Source organism: Podarcis tiliguerta (genome assembly GCF_965153285.1).
Source record: "Podarcis tiliguerta genome assembly, chromosome: 1".
Taxonomy (NCBI): domain Eukaryota; kingdom Metazoa; phylum Chordata; class Lepidosauria; order Squamata; family Lacertidae; genus Podarcis; species Podarcis tiliguerta.
Window position 1 is genome coordinate 105,138,812 of NC_139534.1, and position 26,552 is coordinate 105,165,363.

Below are 26,552 nucleotides of genomic sequence, written 5' to 3' on the forward strand. Positions count from 1 at the left end.
CTATGAATCAGATCAGTTAATTTGTCCATTTCTGCCTTCTCTAGATATTTCACCAGTGATTCCCATGCAGCCAGACCTTTTGGACCTTTTCACAAGTTTGTACAGAGATTAAAAACCTTTTGAGTTACTAATTGGGCACAACATTTAAAAATATTTTTGACGTAACGAATTATAGATTGACTTTCAAGACCTGCAATTTATACATATCTTGATTGACCTAAAGGAAGTATTTTTTTTTCTTTCAGAACTATTATATATTCTTCCTAAAATATTTATGCAGATTGAATTGATAATTTGACAAAGGTTTCTTTAATTGTGACAACCCTAGCATGTGCTCTAAAACAATTTGAAATGTAGAGGAGAAATTGTACAGTACACACAGAAAGAAACAATAATGGGTTCATCCATATGAAAAAGCACCATACTGTACATCACATTCTGTCTTGAGCTTTGTTCTACACTGAAACGCAAACTGCAAGCAGAAGTTTTCTGTTATTAATTGCACTGAAAGCCCAGATCCTGGTTGATCTTGCTGTCCGCTTGTTTTCCCCAAACCAAAATGAGTGAGTGCCTCTTGCTTTTATCAGCGTCAACCCTTCTTTTTTGGTGGTCATGTGCAAACTGGCAGGGCAGTGAAATGAGGCCACCAACGGACAAAGTAGGAGTTTCTGCATACCCAGGGGACTTTGCAGGTATGTGGAAAAATATTTGTAAGAACAGAACAGAGAAAAGCAGGCTGAAGACATACTACTGGCCCCCTCCCTAACGGGTATAAAGCATTAGGAACAGTTAAATGCCCTGCAAGTGAGGAAAGCAAGACTACCAAAGACCCATCTTTTCCTGAAAGGGAGAGGAGACAGAAACAGCCTTTTGGGGAGCTGCCCATCATCCAGTTCTCTGAAGGTTCTGGTGGAGTGGTGGAGTGACATTCAGGAAGTGCCTCTCCTTTGCTAACCAGGAAGGGCTGTTGTCATGATATGATACCATGAGGGGAGGGACTTCCCCTCAGCCTCCAGACCAGCCTTACCTGCTTAGCAGTGCACAGGGCTTAGTTGGAGATCATCCTGAGCACCAGTAAACCAATGCTGAAGTTGCAAGCTTGGGATCTTTTTACTACAGTGGTACCTCAGGTTACAGACGCTTCAGGTTACAGACTCCGCTAACCCAGAAATAGTACCTTGGGTTAAGAACTTTGTTTCAGGTTGAGAACAGAAATTGTGCTCTGGTAGTGCGGTGGCAGCGGGAGGCCCCATTAGCTAAAGTGGTACTTCAGGTTAAGAACAGTTTCAGGTTAAGAACGGAACTCCAGAACAAATTAAGTTCTTAATCCGAGGTACCACTATATTCTCTCCTACCTCTTCCTTCCCTAGTTAGAGAGGGGGTAAAGGTAAAGGGACCCCTGACCATTAGGTCCAGTCACGGACGACTCTGGGGTTGTGGCGCTCGTCTCGCTTTATTGGCCAAAGAAGCTGGTGTACAGCTTCCGGGTCATGTGGCCAGCATGACTAAGCCGCTTCTGGCAAAACCAGAGCAGTGCACGGAAACACCGTTTACCTTCCCACTGGAGTGGTACCTATTTATTTACTTGCACTTTGACGTGCTTTCGAACTGCTAGGTTGGCAGGAACAGGGACCAAACAACGGGAGCTCACCCCATCACGGGGATTCGAACCGCTGACCTTCTGATCTAGGCTCTGTGATTTAACCCACAGCACCACCCGCGTCCCTAGAGAGCAGATAGGAGGGGCCAATATCTCTCTATAAAAAAGAAGAAAAACAAGTCCCTCAGATCGGGTGGGGGGGGGGGAGGAGGTGAGCAAAAGCCCCAATACTTTATTGCTCTATTTAGAATTGTAGAGTTGGAAAGGGACCCAAGGGTCATCTAGTCCAACCCCCTGCAATGCAGGAATCTCAGCTAAAGCATCCATGACAGATGGCCATTTGGGTACTAGCTGAGATGATTTCTGTGCTGCCAGCACACCCCCCCCCCCAAGGACTAAAGCACTCATGGTCAGGGGTGCTTACACATCATGATGCTAGGTGTAAATCACTGTATTGCTCAGTGATAATTTTTGCAGAAGGAAGGCTAACGGGTGGGGGCAGATTATTGCTTAGATTCCCTTGGGAGTTACAGCAGTGCTTGCTCTGAACCCGGAGCTGTCAAAGTTCACAAGAAATTTCAGAAAAGGATCATTGACTGCTGCTTATTCTTCATTTATGAAAGAACGAGGCCAACCCCTGTGGTGGAGTCAGACTTCCTGTGAGGTGCTCCGTTGACATCATTTGTTATATTAATTATAATAGTGCTTTAAGAACTCCTGCCATGAAGCAGGTCCTGAAGTCCAAGATCTGCTGATATTCTGCATTCTTAGGCTGCATTCTTAGCACTGCTGGGATATTTTTTTATTAAGGTCTTCGCCCCTAAAGATCTGAAATGGGGGTGGATGACAGCAGAGAGTTGACGTGTCCTCCATGTGTACACGCATGAATGGCGTTAGACATGTAGTAGAAAAACCATCATTGTTCACTGAGCACAGAAAGTGCTTGGCATGGGCTGATCTTCAGTGATATTCTTCCCCTATCCCGCTGCCTTTTCTTCCACCAAGACCCACACGGAGCCTAGCATCCACACCCCACTTGAAAAGCCTCTCATTAAAATTCAGAAAAACAAAGTGGCTCAGTCCCTTGGATGCACACCTGGAAACCTTGGAGATCTACACAGACAAAAGACGTATTGCGATTCTTAATTATAAGCTGTGGGACTTACTGGGGTAGGAATACTTTCTTCCTCATCTTCTAGGGTCAAACTCAGGCGTGCTCTGCTTTCCTGTTTAGCTGGCGTCCTGCTGTGGTTGCGCTTGCTGTTGTTTGTCACTCCCGATTCTTAGTGTTCGGAAACCTGAAGGGAATCTCTACCTTGAGAATAAGGGCAGGAGGCCCCAGCAGCCTCAGGAGTGGGTCATTGCAGTGGACTGCAGCTCCCTTGACACCCTGTTCTATATGTTGTGGCTGTACTCAGCCTCCCCTCTACTGCACACAAGTCTGCTTCGTTTCAACATGAAAACAAAGGAACTCAGATACTGGGCAACTGAAATCTGAAAGGGAAAAGGAGCTGTGAGCCCAGGGTACTGTTGAATTCAGATACAAGGGAGTGCTCAGCTGGTGTTTCAGGGAGACAGACCTAGAATGGAGGAGCAAAGGGCTGCTTCTTCCAAACAAGGGCACACAAAATCGGGGAGAGCCGTGGATCTAATCTCCATGCTGAAATGTGCAGAATATGTTCCAGCTGTATTCATTTATTGTATTCTGCATCTTTTGACTTGATACTGCCCCTATATGCATTGCAATTATTTTTCAGCCCAATGCATTAGAGAGAGGAAGAAGGTATATCGTCCCTTGTTTGGCAGGGATAGGAGAAGTTAACCTACCACCACAGCCCCTGCCACAATATTCCAAAATTCTGCTCAGTGGTACAGCATGTTCTCTGCATGCAGAAGGCCGCAGGACTGATACAGGACAGCATGGAAGAAATTCTGCCTGAAACCGTGGAAAGTCATTTTTTGTCATTGCAGACAGCACTGCGCTACATAAACGATTGATTTAACATGGCATAAAGCAGCCTCCTAGGTTCCTAAAAACCCAGATGCAGTCCAAATACATTAAGTCAGTTATATGCAATTAATTCAACACATCACCCTTCAATTTGCAATTTGGAAGCAAATGCATAGCACCCTGCTTTTCAGATTCACCAGCCACCATCAGTAGGAGAAAGAGCGTCATGATTTCCCCATCTTCTTCTATCCCTCTCTGCTAGGTTTCTTCGGGATCTTGATTTTGGCACCGTGACTGACTTTGGAATGTGGCTGGGAACTGCTGCTTCCCCTTTCACATGACCTGATGCTGTCCCAGGATGAGCTGTGCATCATCACTGCTCTGTAAGCAACTGGAAACAATGAGACAAAACTGGAGGCTCCAACAAGTTCTCAGCCATGTGCTGGAATGCACCCAGGTGTCCTGGCTGGGATAGAGCTGCATGGCAAGCCCTGATATGTAAAAGAATTCTCTGGAAAGTATCTGCATGTGTTGAAAACTCCAGAGCAAAATGTTCCGTTTTGTAACTACTCTCGGTTGCACTGAAGTTATGGCATCAGTAACATATTTCATGCAAGCTGATTCCAGCACTCGGCATCTGTTGAAATCAACATCGAGGTCTGTTAAAAGGGTAGCAAGGAGCAAAGGATCTCGAAATGTGACTTTGGGTGGCATAAAACTAAATTTGCACAAGTGGAACAACTTTCGCTTCCACAACTGTACCATCCTCAGGTCTGGCCAGGGGTGGGAGGAACCCAACAGAACAGATTTATTGGGTGTAAATGGAGGAAGAAGGAAGTCCTGTTGCACAAGTGGAAATCATCCTACTGACGCAAAACACTAATTAGCACTATTTTCAATTATACAACCTATAGTGACTCTGTCACATTAGGAGTATTTTCATATTATTGTGTTTTTTTCTCCTGCACAATCTATTTCAGGACCATCAGCCATAGGCAGACATCAATCACAAGGCTTCTGGGAGCTGTCCTGGAGCCCTGACTCAGGAATCTCTAGGCTGCTGCACCTCTTTTGGGCCTTAGGAACCAAGTGGCGTGCCTTTCTGTTAGCATCCTGCATGCCATTCACAGACTTTGCTTCCTTCTTTGCCCCTTCTGGCTGCTTCTGTCTTGGATTCTTGGTCTTGCAATCTTTTCCTCAATTTGTACCAATTATGCTGCTTGCACCTGCCTCACCTGGCCCGACTACCTTTCTAGAGCTGATCTCAAGTTTGCCTTTCTGACTGTCAGATTCTCTCCTTGACTGCAGGAGAAGCTAAACCTAGCTAGCTCAAAGCTTTATCATACCAGTGATGATGACTTGCCCTCATGCTAGGCTATTCATGAAGGCAGGCCCCCTGAGTGAGTTTATATATCCATGTTGCACTATTCATGGGGTAAGTAAACAATTGACAAGATGAAAACTGCTGGTGGCCATTACTGTGCATTAAGTAGCCAGGTGTGGCTGCCCTCATGTAGCGAGTGTCCCAAAATCTTCTGTTGTCAAGTTGGAGAGGCCCTGTGTGACAACCACAGAATAGAATCATAGAATCATAGAATTGTAGGGTTGTAAAAGACCCAAGGATACCCAGTCCCTCTGCAATGCAGGAATATGCAGCTGTGGTACATCACAGTGAATGAGGCTACCAATTTTGTATATGGACTTGCCTTAGGAGTTCAATATTAAAGTTAGTAAACCTATCAAGTAAAACTAGCAATTTTATAGTAGATGCTAGATATGCATTGAGGCTCTATATCTCCAAGAAATCTGGGGAAAGGGGCTAAAAACCAGGGAGATTTCTGAGCAACTTTCAGCTTGCCAGCTCAGAACCTCAGAAAAGGCTACATCATTAAGTGAGACAAAATGACTGGAGGTTAGGGAGGTTGCTATGTTAATAAGTTGGAAAGACTCTGATGATTCCTCATGCTGGAGCTTCTCGGGGAAAGCAGAATTAATTCATGGCATATGCTCCCAGCATCTGCTGCAGTGGCCTGGAGTGGCGGGATCACAGGGCAAAAGAGTGAGAGCCAAATTTTTGCATTCCCCTGATCCTTTTCTGCCTTGGCATGCAGCCTGTATTCACTAGGTAGATGGGGAAGCCAGAGCCATACCCGCTGCAGCCGAGTTGCCCTAGAGCACAACATGAGGCTTGAGGGAAGAAGATGACTCCTGAACTGAAAGGAAGGCTCTGTGATGGTTCCCTGATTAGCAGACTAGTGCCCCTTTTAGTTACCTGTGCAAACATACTGCGTTATACATTTGATCAGAATCTGCAGTCAATAGCCACTTCCTAGCACAAACTGCTGCTGGGCCTTGATTTGTGGCTATTGCTATTATTCCACCAAGGACGTCAAAGCTGGGGCAAAAAGTTTTGCTACCTGAGGCAAAGGACAAGATGCCCCCCATTCCCATTTCAGGTGCAGAAGACCACTGAATCTGACTTCAGCTCATGCCGACACGACAGACTCCTACAAGATGCCGAGAGGCAAGATTTCAGAGTGCACACAGGGCTAAATGCTTTTGCAGTGGGCTTTTGCTAAAGGCACTTGAGCCTGGCCAGGAACACAGGAAGCTGACTTATCCCGAGTCAGACCAGACTGACTGGCAGCGGCTGTCCAGGGTTTCCAACAGGAGGCATTCCCAGCCCTACCTGAAGATGCTGGGCTTGAGTCTGGGATCTGCTCAGCAGATGCTCTACCACTCAGCCATAGTCCTTCGGGGTGGCTTTTAAGAAGCAGCAACCTGAGAAAGCACAGACGATTCCTTCTCTCCCTCCAGTCTCCTGCCTTTCTTCACTCTTTCCCTGAGTTTTCCTGCAGGCCTTTCCAGAGCAGCTGCAAGGCAAGGCTACACAACCTGTTATCAAGGTCCATCTCCTGTCACTTTCAAGACCACTTCATTACCCCTTTATTATTCCTCTTCTTCTGCTTATCGTTATTAATAATCGCTCTGGATTGTTACGAGTGCTGACAGCTGCCCCTTGTCTATTCTTTCTGTCTGTTTTAATCCTGCATGCTTATCTGAAATAAAACCTGATCCTTTTTTTTAATTAAAGAAATCTGGTCAGCCTACTCTTCCCCGTGCAAAGAAAACGCTGATTGCTTCTCCTGATACATAGGAAGAGATCTTCAGGCTTAAAGGGCAGGCGGATGGGCAACACATGTTCTATAGTTTGGAGAGGGAGGACATCTCGATGGTCACTGCCGGGACCAGGCCATAGGTATGCCTATTTGCACCCTTGTTCACACAGTCAGTGGAGGCTGGGAATGTGATCCCTGATGTCTACAGAAATGTTAGGAGGGTCTTTGCAAAGGCTGGTTATAGTTCCTAAATGGGTGGGAAGAGCCTGTCTAGTGATTATGTTTACTTCGGCTATACGAAGCTGCCTTATTTTCAACCAGACCATTGGTCCATCCAATTCAGTATTGTCTGTACACGGACTTGCAGTGGCTCTCCACGGTTTCATGTAAGTGGCACTCCCAGCCCTACCTGCAGATGTCAGGGATGGGAGCTGGGACCTTCTCCATGCAAAGTAGATGTTCGGCCACTGAGCTACTGTCCCTTCTTTCACAGTTCTTTTCTAGGCATGCCATCAATGTGGAGCAGACTTGCTTTTTGTTGCTCCAGAGGGTGAGTCTAACACCAATGGGGGGAAATTGCAGAGAAGAAGATTCTGGGTTACATTAAAATAAATGTTAATGGGTTGAAGTGGAAAATTTAAAGTTAGATTATGTTAAGATAAACTATAGAACAAAAAATTGAGAAAGAGGGAAAGGATTTGCTGAATTAGCTAATTTGAACTAGAATACAAAAAAGGGAAGTGTGAGGAAGTCGAGGAAACAAGTAAATGAAAGATAAAGATATGGAAATTGGATGTGTTTTTAAATGTTTTGGTTTTTTCTTGTTGTTTTGATGTATTGTTCTTTTTTATTTTTCACGTATTGTCTGTTAAATTTTTCATTGTTTCTTTTTTCTTTTATACTCTTTTTCTGTAACTATAAAACATTCAATAAATATCATTTAAATAAAAGAAATGTCTTCATGGTAAGAGCTGCTTGACGGTGGAACAGATTGCCACAGGAGATGGTAGCCTCTCCTTTGCGGAGTGCATGGTCATCTAATCCAAGCTGCTGTAGGTGTATCCTGCACTGCAGATCACGCACCAAGCAGAGATCAGACCTTCCTGTTCTGTGATTCTTTGCAAGTGAGGTCCCTTCCAACTCTCTGGTTATTTGTAAGTAAACATTTATTTTTAACTGTTCGGCCCCAAGACCCTCAAAACAGAAAACAGGTAAGCAGAAAACAAATCAAAATACAAAATAGAAGCCATTAAATTTGAACAGGATAAAATAACAGCATCCACCACATAACAGGAGATAAGCTGGGGCTGGAAGAAATAGATCAGTGTGGTGAGAGCCAGTGTGGTGTAGTGGTTAAGAGCGGTAGTCTCGTAATCTGGTGAACCGGGTTCACGTCTCCGCTCCTCCACATGCAGCTGCTGGGTGACCTTGGGCCAGTCACACTTCTCTGAAGTCTCTCAGCCCCACTCACCTCACAGAGTGTTTGTTGTGGGGGAGGAAGGGAAAGGAGAATGTTAGCCGCTTTGAGACTCCTGAAGGGGAGTGAAAGGCGGGATATCAAATCCAAACTCTTCTTCTTCTTCTTCTTCATCATGAAATGTCTGACGGAAGGGGACGGCTTTCACCATCCACCAAAAACAGGCAAGTGAAGTGGCCCAAGGAAGGGAGTTGCAAAGCCGAAGAGCCACCATGGAGGAGGCCCAGTCCCATGCACAGCCACCAACCTAACTTCTGACAGTGGTGGTACATGGAGCAGAGCCCCATCCTTGAAGATCTCATCTGGTGGGCAGCATCATATGGGAGAAATGGGCCAAACCACTTAGGAGTTTAAAGGTCCTAAAGGTTCAGAGGTAAGTTGGGAGCCAATGCAAGAACAAGGATGATGTCCTCCAAGCAACTGGGCCTCATCAACACCTTAACAACTCTCAAGCTGTCGTTAGCTCCACAATGGAGCTAATAACACAATTAAAAATACTGCCAGGTTGTGATAAAAGAAAATCGCACAAAAATGATGTACAGCTGGTATCTGACACCTGATAAACAACCAAAGATGTATAAGTCAGAATCGGATGCTTGTTGGAAGTGCAAGGAGAAAGAGGGCACCTTTTTTCATATGTGGTGGTCTTGTAAGGGCAAAAGCATTCTGGGAAATGATTTATAATGAGTTGGAAAAAATGCTTTTAAAAATGTTTATTAAAAAACCCAGAAGCTTTCCTTTTAGGAATAATAGGTTCAGAGGTACCGAAGAACAAAGGAAGTTATTCATGTATGCTACCATGCCTGCTCGAATGTTATATATATCAGCAATGTCCAACCTGTTGACAGGTAGATCCCCAGATGATCGCGGGATCCTTATTGATCGCGGGATTAAAAGCAATGTGTAAGGAATGTTTCCGCCCCCTTTGCGCTGCCCCTACATAGTGTCAAAAGGGAGATATTTTCTAGGCTGTTGCCGACGTTAGTTGGCTTTATGGTTGTGTGCTCCTGTTAGCGTAGTTGATGGATAGCCTTCCCCCCCTAAAAAAAGCTCCTCCTCTCTCCAATGACAATGGGTAGATCACTGCCAGTTTTTTTATACTGGGAGTAGATCGCAGTCTCTTGGGAGTTGGACGTGCCTGATATATATAAATAAACTATATATGATATATAAATACTGGCAGGTATGTATAGCAGGGCTAATACCAGCTTTAGATCTGTAAAATGGGGGCAGCGGGTGAAGAGGCAGAGGGAGATGATACACTTGTCTCTAGCACTACAGCATCTATAAAAACCTGAGTTTAAAAGTTTATTTAACGTTAAGTAAGTGTCACTAGACCTGATTCCAGGTCTCCTGTCTTATGTGGTTTGGCTCTGGCACATGCACAGGGGGAGGGAACTGTGCTCCACCCCCAATTTGCCCCCTAAATAGTAAAACCTACGACTTGTATTACAAACTAAGTTTTCATACCCCTTAACACCACAAAATGTTGCCCCTGGGCACAGTTCACACATTCATCTGCCAGCTACTGAATGCTAAATGACGGAGTAAGGCACAGGCAGGTGTGAATCAATGCTAAATTACGGTGAATGACTACGGCAGAGATTGGAGATCTCTGTGCATCAGAATGCGTGTGGGTTTATATATTGTTCTGTTCCTGCACACTTCTACGTTCAGCATTTAAGCATATGACATCTGTCCACATTGCAGACTGATCACCAAGTCTTTTGTATACGTGTGTTTGTCATCTATTATTGGACACCTTTGTTCTGTCTATACCATATCAGACAAATGATTCCCCCCCCCCCTTCCTGTTGGTTCTGCAGATCTCTGGGCCCATCTCTCTCCCTTGCTTCAATCCCCTTGTTCTGCTTCTGCCTTGCGCATATGCACCAGTGCGTGGCTGAGGTTGGAAGTATTTATGGCAATTAAAATGTTTTGCCTGGGAGCTGTTTTGGGGCTTTTTTTTTGAAGTGAGGATTTTTCAGACTTCAAGGTGTTAACAGCCCCCTCTAAATGGTTTTGTTTTTTAATTGCAGCAAATGACTGCCGAGCCATTAAAACATGCGCCTCTCTCTCTCTCTCTCTCTCTCTCTCTCTCTCTGCAGTTGTTTCTAAGCCCTTGCAGTCCTCCTTCTATTTATTCTGTTTAATTCAGTCGGGTAGCTTCAGGGCAATGAAGATCAATACTTCACTTTGATAGAAAAGAGTCAGGTTTGAAACACAGAGATAAAACTGACACATTTTGTATAAATTTAATTAAAAATGCACCTTTAGTGGCTTGTTGCAAGCACAAAGCAAACCCCTCCATCTAGCTCCCTTTCTTTCCTTCTCTTCCTCCCTTCCTCTCTCTTTCCTTTCTTGTTCCTAACAGGAAATCTTGGGATCGGCCTCGCCAACAAAGCAAGGCTTATTTTGTTGTGTTCTCTCTCCCTCCCCTCCCTTGCTTTTTTCCTTCTGCCTTGAAAGTTTAGCATTCAGGGAGATGGAAAGCATGTGAAATTCAAAACAGACCTTCTGCTCTCCCTCCTCTGCTTTGGTGTCGGTGGTGGAGGGAGAAGGCTCCCAGGTGATCACGGGGCAAGGGCCTTTTTGTGCAAAATCCCAGCAGACTAGTCACCCTGGGGCGTTTTCCATGTGGCTCTCCTATGGCTCCCCAACCCCCTACTTCTGGCTTTGTGAAGAGTCCCTTTTGTGGGAGCATTACAGGGCAGCATCTCTATTCTCTCTCCCCAGCCTTTCCTCTGCCTAACTCTGCTGCCAGGGAGGACATTTGTCTTGTGTTTTATAATCTGGCCCTTTCACCCGCTTCCCCTACATGTCTCTCTTTCTCAATCCTGTTTGGCTCGGTTCATTTTTCACATGAGTGGCTTTCCTCCCAGACTCCCCTCTGCTCTTGCCTCCGTTCTGCTCAACACCAATAAAATACGCACAACACAGGTAGGACAAGGTGCCAGGGCTCAGTGTGACAAACAGCTCACGCACCACTCAATAACCAGGGCTGTAAATCTCCCCCTGCTCACCTTCCTCAAGCTGGGAGCCCAGTGGTCATGGCGGTGCTGGTGGAGGGCGTTGTAGCTCGCTTAGGTTCCTGAAGGAAGCAGAAGGACACAAGTGGGGCCTGTCTGTGAGCCAGTGCTTGATCCAGCCCTGCCCTTTGCAATACCACTTACTTACTTACTGACTGACTGACTTACTTACTTACTTACTTCATAAACCCTGCACAAGGGTATTTGCCTGACACTGGTGGAACAGAGGATTTAGCTGTTCAGTTACAATAGGAAAAGTAATTAATGTGGGACTTTCAAGCAACACTACCACTACTTTTCAATTGCTAGTAATATAGATGCTCTGAACAGCTTTGGAATTTTAGCCTAAATTTGTTTTTTGTTTTTTAACTTGGTTCTTTTGCTGCTTCCCTTCATCACAGTACAGTGGTACCTCAGGTTACATACGCTTCAGGTTACATACGCTTCAGGTTACAGACTCTGCTAACCCAGAAATAGTGCTTCAGGTTAAGAACTTTGCTTCAGGATGAGTACAGAAATCGTGCTCCGGCGGCGCGGCAGCAGCAGGAGGCCCCATTAGCTAAAGTGGTACCTCAGGTTAAGAACAGTTTCAGGTTAAGTACAGACCTCCGGAACGAATTAAGTACTTAACCTGAGGTACCACTGTAGATTTATGGTTCAAATTTAGAGGCAACTGTATTCTACAGCTGTGGGTGCCACTGGCACTCTCCTAGGTACCAGACTGCCTGCTTAAAGCACACACGTAGCTCATTTCCCTCCTCAAAGAATTCTGGGCACTGTAGTTTGTGAAGGAGTGCTGGGAATTGTAGCTCTGTGAGGAGTAAACTGCAGTGCCTACCATTCTTCGAGGAGGGAAACATGCTTCAAATGTGTTTTTGAGGTATAGTGTATACGCAGCCTGTATAACTCCACTGATTGAACAAAGTAAGAGAATTCTTACCAAAAGTTTGGTGCAATGTGGGTGGGGCGGGAGCTTCTTCTACTCCTTGTCTGACCAGATCGAAGCAACACTGTCTTTCAGTGGTTTGATTTCTAAAAATAAAGATACACAATGTTCTTAATATTATTATTTTTTGCTTGGAAGGTTATTAAAGATATTGCTGTGGTTGTGAGGGGTAATCCTTTTACAGTGGTACCTCGGGTTAAGTACTTAATTCATTCCGGAGGTCCGTTCTTAACCTGAAACTGTTCTTAACCTGAAGCACCACTTTAGCTAATGGGGTCTCCCACTGCCGCCAAACGATTTCTGTTCTCATCCTGAAGCAAAGTTCTTAACCCAAGGTAGTGTTTCTGGGTTAGCGGAGTCTGTAACCTGAAGCGTATGTAACCCGAAGCGTATGTAACCTGAGGTACCACTGTATTCAAAAAGCACTGTAGCACATACGAATATTTCAGATCTCACAGTGCTGGCATACCTCTTGATTTTGGTATGGAGAGTCCCAATCTTATGGTCATTTTCACATGGAGTATGGTTTTTTTGTTCTCCTTATGTGCCCTAACAAGATACTAACACATACACACACAGTTTGAGACTATTGGTAGCAGATGATAAAATGGCTGTCTAGGTGAGCCCTTGATTATTGCATACTCAACAGCAGACTTTGTGGTAAAAGCAATTAAACAGCAGCTTTGACGCGTGGCAAGTTGCAGCGCCACAACCCCTTCAACTTCATGTCCGTCAACACAAAAGGAAGGAAGTAATGAGAATCCAGACGGGGTGCAATGAATCTCACCTGAGCGTTGAACTCCTCGTGTGACCTTGAGCAGGTTGTGATCTGTCACTGCTTCGGTTCCTCATCTTTAAAATGGGAACAGCAGTGACCTATCCTCCAGGATTGTTGTGAAGGTGAACATACAATAAAATGGCTGCTAGCCAATATATACTGATATACAGAGGATACACACACACACACACACACACACAGAGAGAGAAGCATTTTAATTACTGTACTGCTTCCTATTTTGCCTATTTCACTCACAGGCAAGATAAACATGGCGAGAGGAGAGTGCTCCAATAAGAGATGACTTGAGAAAGCGCTCTCCATTTACAAATGAAGACAGCAAGCATCCTCAGGACAAAATGGATTATAACCGTCCCAGCGGAACCTGCTTTAAATTGACAAATATTGTGGGACGGCGACAACATGGGGATGATGTTGTGTGCATGGCACCCCCCAAAAGACATGCCTGCATCCAGCACAGAATGCACATCACCATGCAGTGTGCAGCCACCCTTTAAAGGACATTACTTCCCTCAAAGAATCCTGCGAACCGTATTTCCCCACCTCAAAGAACTACAATTCCAAGTATCCTTAACAAACACGGCTTCCAGGATTCTTTGCAGGGATGTCACATGCTTTAAATGTGCATTGGGTGCATGCGCTGTTCAGAGGGGCTATTTGCACAACAAACGCGGGACAGAAACATTTTGCGGGATAGAAAGTTGCGGCATTTCCGTAGGTAGTTACGGGGATTTGCACTGGTTGGAAATGACCACCCCAAAATGTTTGCTGGTGCGAACAGTATTGAAAGCTGGGTTGTGTATGACATCCTGAGCAGAAAAATCATCGTGCAAATGTAATGAAAAGGTTGTTTGGAGTGGTCCTTCAGTGCCTCCAAAAATGTCAGGCCTGAGAAAACAGGTATATTTTCAAAGTCAGAGTACATAATTGCCTGTCATGGATTCCTGTAGGGGTTTGTGATGAGTTTATGGGCAGAGAAGTGTCCCCTGGACCAGTGGCGTAGCGTGGGGGGTGAAGGGGGGGGCGCACCGGGTGCAACATCTGGGTGTTAGGGTTAGGGGGCGCAAATCCACAGGTTAAGGGGCGCAAATCCACGGGTTAGGGGGCGCAAATTACTTGCCTTGCCCCGGGTGCTGACAACCCACGCTACGCCACTGCCCTGGACTATCCTGACGCGTGTACCTGGCTCTTACCTGAGCGCAAAGGAGCCCAGGAGCCCTACCGTCGTTCCTCAGAGCAGCGATGAAGGCGCGCGGGGATGAGGAGCGCGCGTTGCTGATCGCCGACTGCAGGGCTGCCATTGCTCACCGACTGAGGCCTTCAATCCCCCAGCCAACGCAGAAGGAAAAAGTTTGCAGGCAGGCAGGCTCTGCTCTGCTTTTTCGGGGGCTGGTAATTGCAGGCACGAGTCACTTTGTGTTTGGGTGGGGCGGGGCGGATAAAAAATGGCAAGCGGTAATTGAAACAGAATTGGGAATCAGGACCCTCCGGGCAGCACTTGTTGAAAGAAGAAATAAAGATCGCTTGGGTCACCTCTTTTTGTAATTTGCGTTTAATAATCGTTCCGGGAGGTACGCACAAAGGGAGAGCCGAGACACGAGACGAGGCAGCCCAGCCAGCCGCTCCCCGCCTCCCGCTGTCGGCGGAGAGGAGGGAGGCCTGAAAGAGAAGCCGCCTTTCAAGTGCGGGGCGGGACCGGCCTTGCATCTGCCGGCTCCAAAGGACGGAGGCTGGGCTCCCCCGGCGAGGGGCGGCCGGCCTGCCTTTCTGCGGCTCTTCGAGTCAGCTTCAGCGGGTGTAGGCTGACTGAACCCACAAGTGGGCCCCGGCCCCGCTGGGTCTGGCTGGTGCTTTGGAGCAGAGGCCATGCCAGCTGGTAGCGACGCCGGCTTGCATTGAAACTCCAGTTGAAACGCGCTCTTCTCCTCTCTTCCTATTTTTCTTTCTTTTTCTCTCTCTCTCCCGTCGCTTTTTGTGGTTCCTTTCCCCTGGAGCTGATGCTGTTTTGTTGTTCCCGCCTCTCCCTGGTTTGCACTGAGGAGACACTGCAGAAACACAAGGGCCCTCTTTGAATCGGAGTTTCAAAACGGGGGGCACTCTACACCCTGGGAAGAAGCTGCAGTGAATTTGTCATTAGGTTTAGCACAAAGTGGTGGTCGTGGCAAGGGGAAAGGGGGAGGTGAGCGGCCACAGATTTAAAGCACATCACCCACCACACACAAGAACAAGAATATTGGGAAGTGTTTGTTGTGGGTGCTATGCTCTGTAAGGGGTAAACTACAGTTCCCACCAATCTTGGGGAGAAGCTGTGTGCTGTAGCCCAGAGATCCAACATTGATCTCAGTAGAATGAAGTTTGGAGTACATCTGAGCATGCACAGAATACATGTCTCCCCAAACTGAAATTGATAGAAAGATTGGGTCCCTGGCACTTTGCATTTGAGAAATGAATCTCTAGTCAGATTATTATCAGTGCCAATTAACAGTCCCAACTCTTTTAAACAACATCCCAGTCATAGCATGAACCTGGAGCACATCCTTCCATATATTCCTCAAGTTAAAATGGAGATATGCTTTCTGCCACCTGCTAGGAGGGAAATACCTTGCTCCTGCCTCATACCTGGTATAACTGACGTGTGAACTGACAGAGCATGTTTGGATCCCATCCATAACATATATCCACTGTGATTGGCTGCTCGGCAAGTGTACCTTGCACAGTGGAGACCTGCAAATTTGGGCATCCACATTGGGGGTGGGGGGCAGTTTCCATCCTACTCCGATCAGCACTTTTGCTGCTTCCCAAGACCACTCAGGCGGCAAATCTCAGTGACACCCTACAGGAATAAAAGGCATGATGCATAACTAAATAAATAAAATAGCTGCTTTGACCTCCCTGTCCTTCTTCTTTCCTAGAGTCTCTAGTGCATCTTCTTTCTTTCTTTCTTTCTTTCTTTCTTTTTCTTTCTTCAATCTGTTCATTTTGCTCTCCATCTTCTTGAAAAAAACTCTAATTATAAAATACAAGATTTTAAAGGTGGGGCAAATCCATAAACTATAACCACAACAATTTTTATTTCCCCCATAACTGAGGGAAGCTTGCTGTGCCAAAGTCTGCTAGGCAAGCCTTCATGGGCCATCTGTCCCCAGATGGTTTAAGTAAGTCCATCTCCCGGGTACATCAGTTAGCCTCAAGAGAAACAGGGAAGATTCAGGATATGATGCAACGCCTGGTACTATGTACTGACCAAGTAGGCCAGGCAGATCTAACATGCTTTATATTTGTGTATTTGTTCATCATCAAACCTTTCTTTATCAGTTGAATCTGTCGATGTCATCATCCCGCACAAGGGCGGTACATCTTCTCATCCCTCTGACAAGAGCGTCCCTTTTTACCCTATTTAACCTGCCTTTCTCGTTTCCCTTCTTGGAGAGATGGTTAGTGATTCTTGATTTCATAGTTCTTGCCTGTAGCCAGGAAGAAAAACAGCATCTGTTGGCTGCATCTGAACATGCCAACCAAGTTAACATTAAGCCCAAAGGGCTGTGCTTAAAGGACCATACTGCTGCTGTCAACTGCCAAGACTGGGCTGGGCTGGGAAGGTGGAATAATTTTCAGTTTTTCAGTGATGACTATATAGGGAAGCTCAGGCTTTCTTCCCCTTTAAAACCTGAAGAAACTATGCTTGTATGGAATATTCAGTGTATTAATTAATTATGTATCTGTTTTGGTTTATAAACTTGCATATTTCACGTGTTCTAGCCATAGCCTCTCAACTTTGTCCTCTCAGTATATTGAAATTATGACCACCTGTTCTCTAACTTCCCTTTGAACAGTAAATCTGAGTTGTCTTGGCCAGAGACACCTGAAATTGATAAAAAGCACACCCACTCTTCATCCAAACAGCATAGGACAAGGTATTAGCTCCTTACACTTGAGAGCCAGTGTGGTGTAGTGGTTAAGAGCGGTAGTCTTGTAATCTGGGGAACCGGGTTCGCGTCTCCGCTCCTCCACAAGCAGCTGCTGGGTGACCTTGGGCCAGTCACACTTCTTTGAAGTCTCTCAGCCCCACTCACCTCACAGAGTGTTTGTTGTGGGGGAGGAAGGGAAAGGAGAATGTTAGCCGCTTTGAGACTCCTTAAAGGGAGTGAAAGGCGGGATATCAAATCCAAACTCTTCTTCTTACCCTCCCAATTTTCAATGCAATCTTGTGGGGCAGGTTAGGCTGAAACGTAAGGAACTTGTCTAATATTACTCAGTGAGCATCATGGCCATGGTTGAATAGGATTTTAACTCTGATCACTCCAACCTCAGCAATCTTATGCACCACAATGTAGGCTACTGGCTCTCCATAGCATGAGCCAGGACTGACAGCCATATGCTGCTGACTAATGTTAATAAGATCCCCAGCTTTCCCTTCCCATTCCTGGCCCTCTCAGTATTAAGGCTGCATATTAATAAGGCAATGTTTAGACTGGAGTGCCTAAAGGATTTTATAAATATGTGATGTCAAACTACTTCAAAATGAAGTTTTTCCCTTGGGATGACTTTTATAAAAAGTTCAGGGCTGTCAGATCTTTGTCCTTGCCTTGACTTTGGTCAAATACACACCATATATTTAAAGCACATCACTTCCCCCAAAGAATCCTAGGAACTGTAGTTTGTCCCTCGCAGAACCACAACTCCCAGCATCCTTAGCAAACAATTCCCAGGATTCTTTGGGGGAAGTCATTTGCTTTAAATGTATGGCGTGGATGTGACCTTTCTATGGACATGTGGTCCTATTAGACTTTCCTTCACTTTCTAACAAAGATGTAGGTAATATTTAGGATCTTAAAATTATTAGTGTAGTTAGAGTTTCAAATTATGTAATTCTTTGAAGGGGAGGAGCAACCTGGTGTGCGTGAGGGCAAGGGCAACATTAGCTGTCATATTATTTGTGGTGTTTGGCCTTGTGTGGTTGGTGCCAATGAAGGCTTTCATCCTGTTGCAAACTGCAGTTGTGAGGGTATCTGATTCTGATCACGAACATAGTGGTGATGGCAAAGAATTAAAGCCGGCTCATCCTGCGTCATGGCTCTAAACCAGCTCATTCTTCCATGCCTTCTAGGTCTTAAAAAAAACAAAACTTATGCAAGGCTAAATGACATGAATAACACCATGACCCTCATGGTCACATCCTCAACATACATTAAAGCACTTTGGCCTAGGGATCATTTTATTGCAAGTCCCAGCATTTGGGGGGGGGGGGGAGCCATGACGTTTAACAGGTTAAAAAACACACAACCCACACTGATATGTTTGTATTAGTTATATGTAGCTGGTGGTCATACTTTAATATCAAGAGAATCACATGCTATGGCTATCAAATAAGTTCTTACTTTAAGGGAAAGCCTTGCATTTCAAAACACAACACCTCCAAACCTCCCAAGAATCTCAGAGAAGAAGCAGTGCTAAACCTAATAAGTTCTGAAAGAACAACATGTGTCAAACGGCTTTCTTACCGTTTTTGGAAATGCGTGAACTGTGTACGCTGTGATAGTGGTCTGTCCTTATTGTCGAATAGATTTACAGCTTTCTAGGTCTTGCGTCATTAAACAGCCTCATTCTGAGTATCGTCATAGAGGTGCACACTTCCCAGTTTGAACACAGGTGGGAGAAGGGCTAGCAAAACTATAATAAATGTATTAACAAGCACACACAGGCAAATATATGTATACAGCGCGTGCGTACATATACATAGACAATCTGGCCTGTTCCTCCCGATCCCGTAGCTCTCTTCCTCCCATCTGTTTGCTGTATAATTCCTTGCTAAAGTCACTTTCTCTCCGCAGCCCGCAGGCCTGGGTGCAGAGATTTGCTCCCTCCTTTCCTTAACAGTCCACTGGGCTTGTGAACATGTGTTTCTGGGAGGCAGACACCAGCTGGCTGGGGGAATATTTGCATATTCAGCTAAAACTGCCAGAGCTGAGCTGGGAACGCCTAGAGGAGCCCATGGCAGGACAGTCGAAACAGAGAAGCTTTGGTCAGCTAGAGGTCAAGTGGAACAGATTTCCAAACCAATGGCCAGATGGTGGGTGGAGATGGGGGAAGGGAAGGGCTCAAACTTTTGCACCAGATAAATAAACTGTTAAGTGAACAGCTGACCAATGGGCTGCAGCCAAGGAGTGAGCAAATGTACTTTGAGAGCAAAACAAATACAGTAGTATGGAGCTTTTAGGGCGGGTTTTGGGTTTATTTGTTTCTGTTTGTTTACAGGCAAAATGCCTGCCAGTCTGCAGGGGAGAGGAATACAGGGAGAATTTTTTTTTTGGGGGGGGGGGAGGCATAGAATTGGGAATGGGTGGGGGGGGTCATTATGTTGCTTTGCAGTCTTCACATCAGGACACATCCCATAGCATCCCTAGAAATGAAAGTTGGACCACCCATGGGGCCAGGGGTAGGAAGATGATTTTGTACCTATCACAACTGTGGCTTCAAGTGAGGTAAATATTTATCATATGTCAGGAAGTTCAGAGCCCAGGGAGTGGTGGTGGGGCAACCATGAGTGGTCAAAGCGAGAAGAGGGAAAAGACTAGGAAGAGGAAGTATCAGCAGCTGAAGGGGTAACTGGGCTTAGTGAGCTGGGAGAGTCTGTGGAAGAGAGAAGTCCGGTATCAGAGGCAGAAGCTGAAGCAGGGGAGGACAAGAGGCAGAGGTGAGTCTGGCTGGTGAAGAGTGACGGGTGCTTCCCCCTCCTGCTACTACAAGCTCTTTTCTTCACTTGTCTCCCAGAAGCAGAGGAGGCACTTTAGTGAAAGTAAAAGACATCAGGTGATCCCATCACAGATGACCTGCGACCCATGCAGTTTGGCCCTCATAAACAGCAGAGCAGAAAGTAGCTGTTTATATTTTGAGGGCCATCTCCTTCTTTCGCTCACAGGGTTCTCTTTCCCCAAGATGCACCTCTTTGATAACCTCTGTCGCTTACAAACACTTCTTCCACCACGACCCATTTCCTTCCCACACTATGGGCAGTTGCTGCAAGATGCCTGGCTCTTATTTGTTTTATGAATCCCCAGCTTCCATAAGGGATTTTTTTTTTAATCGAGCTAGAATAGATCCATAACCTTGCAGGACAAGGACATCCGCCTGGCTGCTGGTACACAGGCTGCGTTGCACTTCCACCGCTCCCCCTCCCCCAATTACTCTTCATTCCCCTTAAGAAAATAAAACATTCTCCCACAATAATGGGAGCCCGGGCAGAAATCATTTGCCTTGTCCCCATCTGGGGTTTGGTGGGGTTTGGGCTAATTTGGGAATAAGAGACTGTAGGGAGGAGGCTCTTTCCGTCTGATTCATTTGCAGGCTGGGATGCAGGAAAGCAGGGTGGAAAGACAGAAGGTGCTTAGGGAGCTGCTGAGAGATCAGGTGACTAAGGACCACGCTGCATGCTGCAGATTTCCTACACGCAGGTCAATTGCATGTAGGAGACTTTGTGAACCTCACCTGTGGATTCTGGTCAACATGGTTATTTCACACTAGCATTGGGGGAGATAGTCAATTCAGTGTGTCAAACACACACTTTCCAAAACAATGTAAGAAGTGAAACAAAACCATCCTTCAAAATTTGTGAAATATACTCAGAGTCGCAAAGTGATTTCATGCTCTTTATTCAGCTCATAGTGGTGAGGAGGAATGAATGAAAGTCCCCTCACAGTATCTGCTTTATATACATTATTTACACAATGGGCTGCACATGATTGGCTAATTCCGGAATTCTACTGTAAGCCAATCAGGTTGTGGATTCACTTCTATCTGGAGCATGATTGGGTGGTTCCTGCCAACCAATCATACTGCTGCATTGTTCCAGGACCAATCAGACTGCTGCAGTTTGGATCCTATTCAACTCAGTACATAACAATTTGCATTTGTTCAAATTTTGCCATAAAGTTCTCCAAACCAAACTTTTTCACGCAAATGCAAATATTAGGAGAAATTGTGAAGATACTAGTGAGAATATATAAAAAAAGCATTATATTGATGGAAATTGCTTGCAGAGAATGTGTACATTAGTCAAAACTCCATTTAAATATCTGTTTATTCGGAGAAATTGCCACTAAATGCGGGTGAATTTTCACAAAGATTTTTTAAAAACATATAAATAAAAAAAGCAAAATGCTGCAAAATGTGAGGAAGTGAATTTACCACTGGAAAAATGAGAAACAGAGAGAATCAATTGACAGGTATTCCCACCCCTATTTCACACTGTGAATATGTGCTAGAGAACTAGATTAGGTGTTGCTACTAGCCAACACAATAGGTTCATGGCTCCATATACGCCCTCCCTCCCATTTTATTCTCATAACAATCCTGTGAAGTCGGGACAGGGTGACCAACTCAGTGAGCTTTATGGCTGAGTTGGGATTTGAATCTGGGTCTCCTTGGTCATAATCTATTACATCACATTTTCACTCGGTTAGTCATTACATTGCATATGCAATGAACAAAAAACTCACATTTCAAATGCTTATTAAACATGACAATCTTCATACATTTCACACACAAAAGCCCAATCCAATGCACATGTTTACATGGAAATACTAATGCAGTTTGCATAAGACTGAAGAGGAGAGCAGCAAGAAGCCTCCGGGACGGAATCAAGCACATACCAGAAATTTAGGTTTGCACAATTGAAGTGGAATAAAGCAATCTGTCTCCCTTGCGAAACAAATCCACCCCCTCCAAAAAAAACCCCTCACTTTTTGCAGTTAGGAAAGTGATGGGGAATTGTATTCAAAAGTGTGGAATGAATGAATGATTAATGGGAAGACTTATAAACACAGCACCAGCAAATCATGATGAATGCTCATTGCCAAATAACCAGCCCGTCAAACAAAGAAGAATGAATTCTCAGTAAAGACAGAACATAGTCTAACCACCACATAAGCTTTGTGCAAGCAAATCAGGATGAATGATCAATAAACAGGTTGTCTGAAAGAGCTCTCACTTCATGACCATCTAACACATGGAAGAATAAAATAGGCGCATTTATTTTATGATACATGGACTAACAAATTCATAGCAGATAGCGCGTGTGTGTGAACTCCTTCTTCGGAATCTGGCATGCTATGTCAAAGAAATTTTGAAATACTTCAGAACGGATCCGCAGTTACAGTGCTAAAGCTGCTTTCTGAACCGTACAGCTTTGTAGAGGAACTCAGGCTCCCTCCAGCAATCACTAGAGGTCTCTCTCTACCAATGAGTTCTTGTCTGGAGGGCAAGAGGAGAGAAACACACTTGCTCTCAATAATTTCTTCATTGGGCACTTGACATCTCCCAGCTTTCTGGAGAGCACAAACCCAGCTCACCTATAGAGGTCTGTATTTCTGTGGTTCAGTGCTCCCCTAGATGCAAACTGACAGGGAATGCCCTGCATCATGGCTTGCAATCGCTCCATAACTTCCGCAGCACCTGAAGTGAAGGAGGGCCTTTTTGCACAGTTTCATGTACGATAAATGCATCCTTGTTTCTCATTTGTTGCATGTTCCCTCCAAGGTTGTGGAGGGACACAGCATTCCCCCACCTCTCAAAGCACAACGTTTTGTATTTGGGGATGTGCAATTGCTCATTCATTGTTATTATTTTCTGTGACATGATTAATGATGAAAAATACAACTCACCCACCTGCATGCCTGCACAATTTTGGGGCTGTGCACTCCCCTGTTTTACAGCTACAATAAAAAAAGCACTTATCTAGTGAGAGGGAGAGTTCAGAACTTTTGTTGAGTTTTCTGAAAAATATGTGTAATCAGCCTTTTTTTTCTTCCTTAAAGGAAGGCCAGTAGACCCCTGCAGCAACACTAATTGTTATCTCTCCCGCCCCCATTACCTGAAGACAGGTGACTTTGTTACTGTCACTGTAAAAAAAAAGGTTTCCAGAAATATACTGCAAAAGTCTTTGACCCTTAGTTGACTCTTTACTTTCAAGAATATGAAATGGAGACATACAGGGAGGGAGCCAGGGGCTTGCCCAAGACTTAGGGGTCAGCAGAGGGACAGCCAAGCTTGCAGGAAACACCCATTTATTCAGGATGGTGAAAACTGTTAAGCACTTCAAAAAGATTTCTCCAAATCTGTAACTGGGCAGCAAAAATGGCAATGCAAATAAAGATAACGTTGAAACAAAACTTCCTAACTTCTCACTGATGGGGCAGCAACAGCAGGCAAATGAGCTCAGGATCATGATGGATAGTTCAATTAAGACATTAACTCATTGTGCAGGCAATGGATGATTTAAAAAGGGATTAAAATTAAAACTGCAAGTATAATGTCCATATGCCACATTAGGGATCCTATATTTGGCTCAGGTCGCCCTCTCTCAAAAAGGATATTATGGGACTGGAAAGATGCAAAAAGCAGCCACCAAAATGATCAGGCAGTTCCCCAGGAAATGTTTTTTTCCTTTTCAGTTTAGGGAGCAACGACAAAATAACCAAGGAGATCCTGATAAAGGTTTATAAGTGGTACATGTTGTGGAAAAAGTGTCCAGAGTTTAGTTTTATTTTATTCCTCTCTCCTAATTCTGTACTTGGTGTCATTCAGGATGGACAAAAGAACTTCATTGCACGGCACATAATTTTGCTGTTGCAAGATGTAGCAATGGCCATTATCTTAAATGGCTTTAAGAGGGGATTAAGCGAATTAATGGAGGACAGGGCTAGTCATGATGGCTAAACAAATCAGTATTATTGCTCAATAAATAGCCAATGTTGCCTAACTGCCCTAGAAACAAATCAGAACTATTCTTTGATAAACAGCTGAAGTTGTGTAACCTTTCCACAAAGAAATCAGGATGAACGGTCAACCTACAGGTCACTGAGAAACGAACCTCATTTGGGGTTACAGAATGCAACATGGTCTAATTCGTGATACGCATATGGAATAGTCAAGCCATCTTAACTCTACATTTGCCACATTTGAGTTCATGTGGCCGATTTCTGGGCACTGATTTAGATTGATTCTATATCAGTTAACCAGAAAGAAATGCAGGGGGTATTCCCTTCTCCTCCCCCCCAAAAAAATGCAGGTAATATTTTTCCTGGGCTATCCTTGTGTTAGGATACCACCCATGCAGATGGCCAGTCTGACATAGTTCCTGTCAGCTCTTTGATCCATAAGGGGCTGAGATGGTTTGGCCTTATAGGTTTGCCAGCCTTAGAGCTCTATAGAGATATCAAAAGTGCTAAAATAGCATTTTCAGTCCCTGCAGTCAGCATCTTATTTAAGTGCTTTAAGAAAGTGATCTTGCTAAGGAAGCAAGTTTTATAAGGGATTTTCTAGGAAGTTCTTTCCCGTGTAGATAACTTTGTTATCTTGTCATCGTCGTGAAAACCCCCGGCGCCGCCATCTTTTGTGCCACCTAGTCAGCAATTTCTTTGGTCGCCATTTGAATCCCTCGCAATCATCATCAATCTATCCAGGCTGCCACAAGGCTGGAGAGGATCAATCTAAGAGCAAAGAAGACTGGGCTGTTTGCAGATCTTTGGGGGCTCTCGGGGGAACCTCACAGCGTTTTGATGAGAGTGAGCGTGGCAGGAAGCTGGGGTGATAGATTGAAGAAGATGAGGCCATTGCTTGGTTGAGAGGTGATATGCAGCAGCTGTGACAGGTGCCTATGTCTGTCCCCTGAACCTGCAATCTCTCCTAATAGGGAAGATTGAGGAGCCCAGAATGAAACATGTCATGTCCAAGAGAGATGGGGAGACAGGTGGGGACTCCAGGGTTGCAAGCTGCAGAACGGAGATGAAGGGAGGGAAAGGAGCACTCGTGGCGGCGCAGACACTCATCAATGTGTTCTTTGTACGCTTCCGAAATGGCAAAGCTCTTGTTAGATGGTGTTTTAAAACTTGCAGTTTGTTTGGTGAAATTGAAAGAATTAAACTGAGAAAAGGCAAATCCGTAGCTGAATGCCAAAGAGACATGCTTCCAAGATAGTAACATCAAATTCAATGGGATTTCCTTCCAAACAGACGTTGTTTTGGATTGAGGTGTGATTCTTCGTCTTCCTGGGGATTTATCTTATATTAACACTGCCAATTCTTCATCTAAGAAATCTCCTTTTCCATTAGTAATTTGAAGCCAGAGAGAAATTAAATGGGTATACCTTTTTGTTCTGCGTAAATCAGATAATCTGCCTTTAATAATTACAGATGGAAATCTGAGCAGAGAGTACTTCATTCATGGAAGGAGTTTCTTTGAAGGGAAGCAGAGTTGCAACTCTCTTTCTGTGTTCCTTTCATGGGATGACTACTTTGGAACCCACCCAATGTGTTAAACTATTTGTGTTGTAAAATTCTATAGCAGTTTCCCTGGGAAAGATGGCCAGGGTAACCCATCTATGGCACTGATGAACAATCCAGATCTCCTACCTATCTTCCTTTCTTCTGTGCAATTTCCCCGCACTTCCTTGGTTTGCTTTACCTATGGTGTAGCATTATCTCTATGGTTGTATGCACACTTCAGCCTCTGAAACACCGCAGTTTTGAGTTTTTCTAATGGCACTTTTGTAGACATTGTTTTTCAAGGTTCCATACCTGAAAGCTATGCAGACAGCATGAGCAATTGTGAAATCATCTGTCCATATGTGGCTCTCTGTGGCTAGTGCACATTAGTTTATTTGTCCCCTCCCTTTTCAACACCCACTGCAGTCCGTTCCCCCTCTCTGCAAGTGAACTGCGAAGTCTCAGTTAGTTACGTACATTGCACTCAGTGTTCGTCCAGAAGATTTCTTCTCCTGCAACATGCAGCCAACTTTATAATTTCTCTGACAACTGCATATCTCTTTTTGCAGGGCACTCTGGGTATGCTCAGAGGCTGCTCGTTCTGGTGCGACAGAAGGGCTAATTGCTGCCTGCAAATGTGTGTCTTATTATTGCAAGACATCAATGGCATTGTAAGCTCATTGTAAGAGTCTCTCTGCCCTATCTCCAGACAGGAAGGAACTCCACACAGCTTGATTTATTGAATGAGGACTGCAAAAGAAAAGAAAAAGACACTTCAGGCTCAGATGTATCGGCTCCCTGTTCTACCAATCAATTCCACTAGAGCCATTGTGGTTTCTTAAAGGGCAACACACAGCTATGTTTGGTTGACAGGCAATGCACGAAATGGATGCACCTCAAATCTATCAAACTGCCACCATAAGCAGTCAGATGATATGGTTCTTGGAGAAAATAGTTTATAGTGATTGCAGCATTAAGTTGATCAAGGCTTTGGATAAACTGTAGGTATTATTTTTTCATTTTATTTTAATGCTATGGTGGAATCTCAGATCGTGAAGCTGAGGCTCCAATACTTTGGCCACCTCATGAGAAGAGAAGACTCCCTGGAAAAGACCCTGATGTTGGGAAAGATGGAGGGCACAAGGAGAAGAGGACAACAGAGGACGAGATGGTTGGACAGTGTTCTCGAAGCTACCAGCATGAGTTTGACCAAACTGCGGGAGGCAATGGAAGACAGAAGTGCCTGGCGTGCTCTGGTCCATGGGGTCACGAAGAGTCGGACACAACGACTAAACGACTAAACAACAACAACATGGTGGAATCTAGTCCCTTTCCAATTGATCAGTACTTCCAATGGACCTGACTGATTCATTT

General features: G+C 44.8%; 1 protein-coding gene and 2 long non-coding RNA genes across 7 annotated transcripts in view; 1 reads left to right on the forward strand and 2 right to left on the reverse strand.

The window, feature by feature from the left end:
• The window catches only part of LOC310681316 (uncharacterized protein), a 61,416-nt gene extending 42,458 nt beyond the window's left edge, over positions 1–18,958 (reverse strand). Inside the window, exons 1-7 of one of the 5 annotated variants that reach the window (XR_014513222.1) lie at positions 18,649–18,958; positions 15,538–15,751; positions 14,112–14,963; positions 12,910–12,974; positions 12,117–12,208; positions 11,171–11,238; positions 2,104–3,094 (exon numbers count right to left, since the gene is read on the reverse strand). Coding sequence is in view for 3 of the 5 variants with exons in the window: in XM_083449003.1 (XP_083305129.1) it covers positions 3,027–3,094; positions 12,117–12,208; positions 12,910–12,974; positions 14,112–14,219 (333 nt within the window). In the remaining 2 variants the exon portion in view is untranslated. Of the gene's footprint in view, positions 1–2,103; positions 4,189–11,085; positions 11,239–12,116; positions 12,209–12,909; positions 12,975–14,111; positions 14,964–15,537; positions 15,752–18,648 lie in introns of those variants that run through there. The other 4 variants (XM_083449003.1, XM_083449004.1, XM_083449005.1 and 1 more) reach the window with 4 other exon arrangements.
• Positions 1–26,552, reverse strand: part of LOC310681474 — a 360,526-nt gene that overhangs the window by 192,320 nt on the left and 141,654 nt on the right. The window lies entirely within an intron of this gene.
• On the forward strand, positions 17,100–25,949 carry LOC310681486. The gene is made up of 3 exons (XR_014513351.1): positions 17,100–17,729; positions 20,263–20,325; positions 25,748–25,949. It is a non-coding gene; the product is annotated as an uncharacterized lncRNA (long non-coding RNA).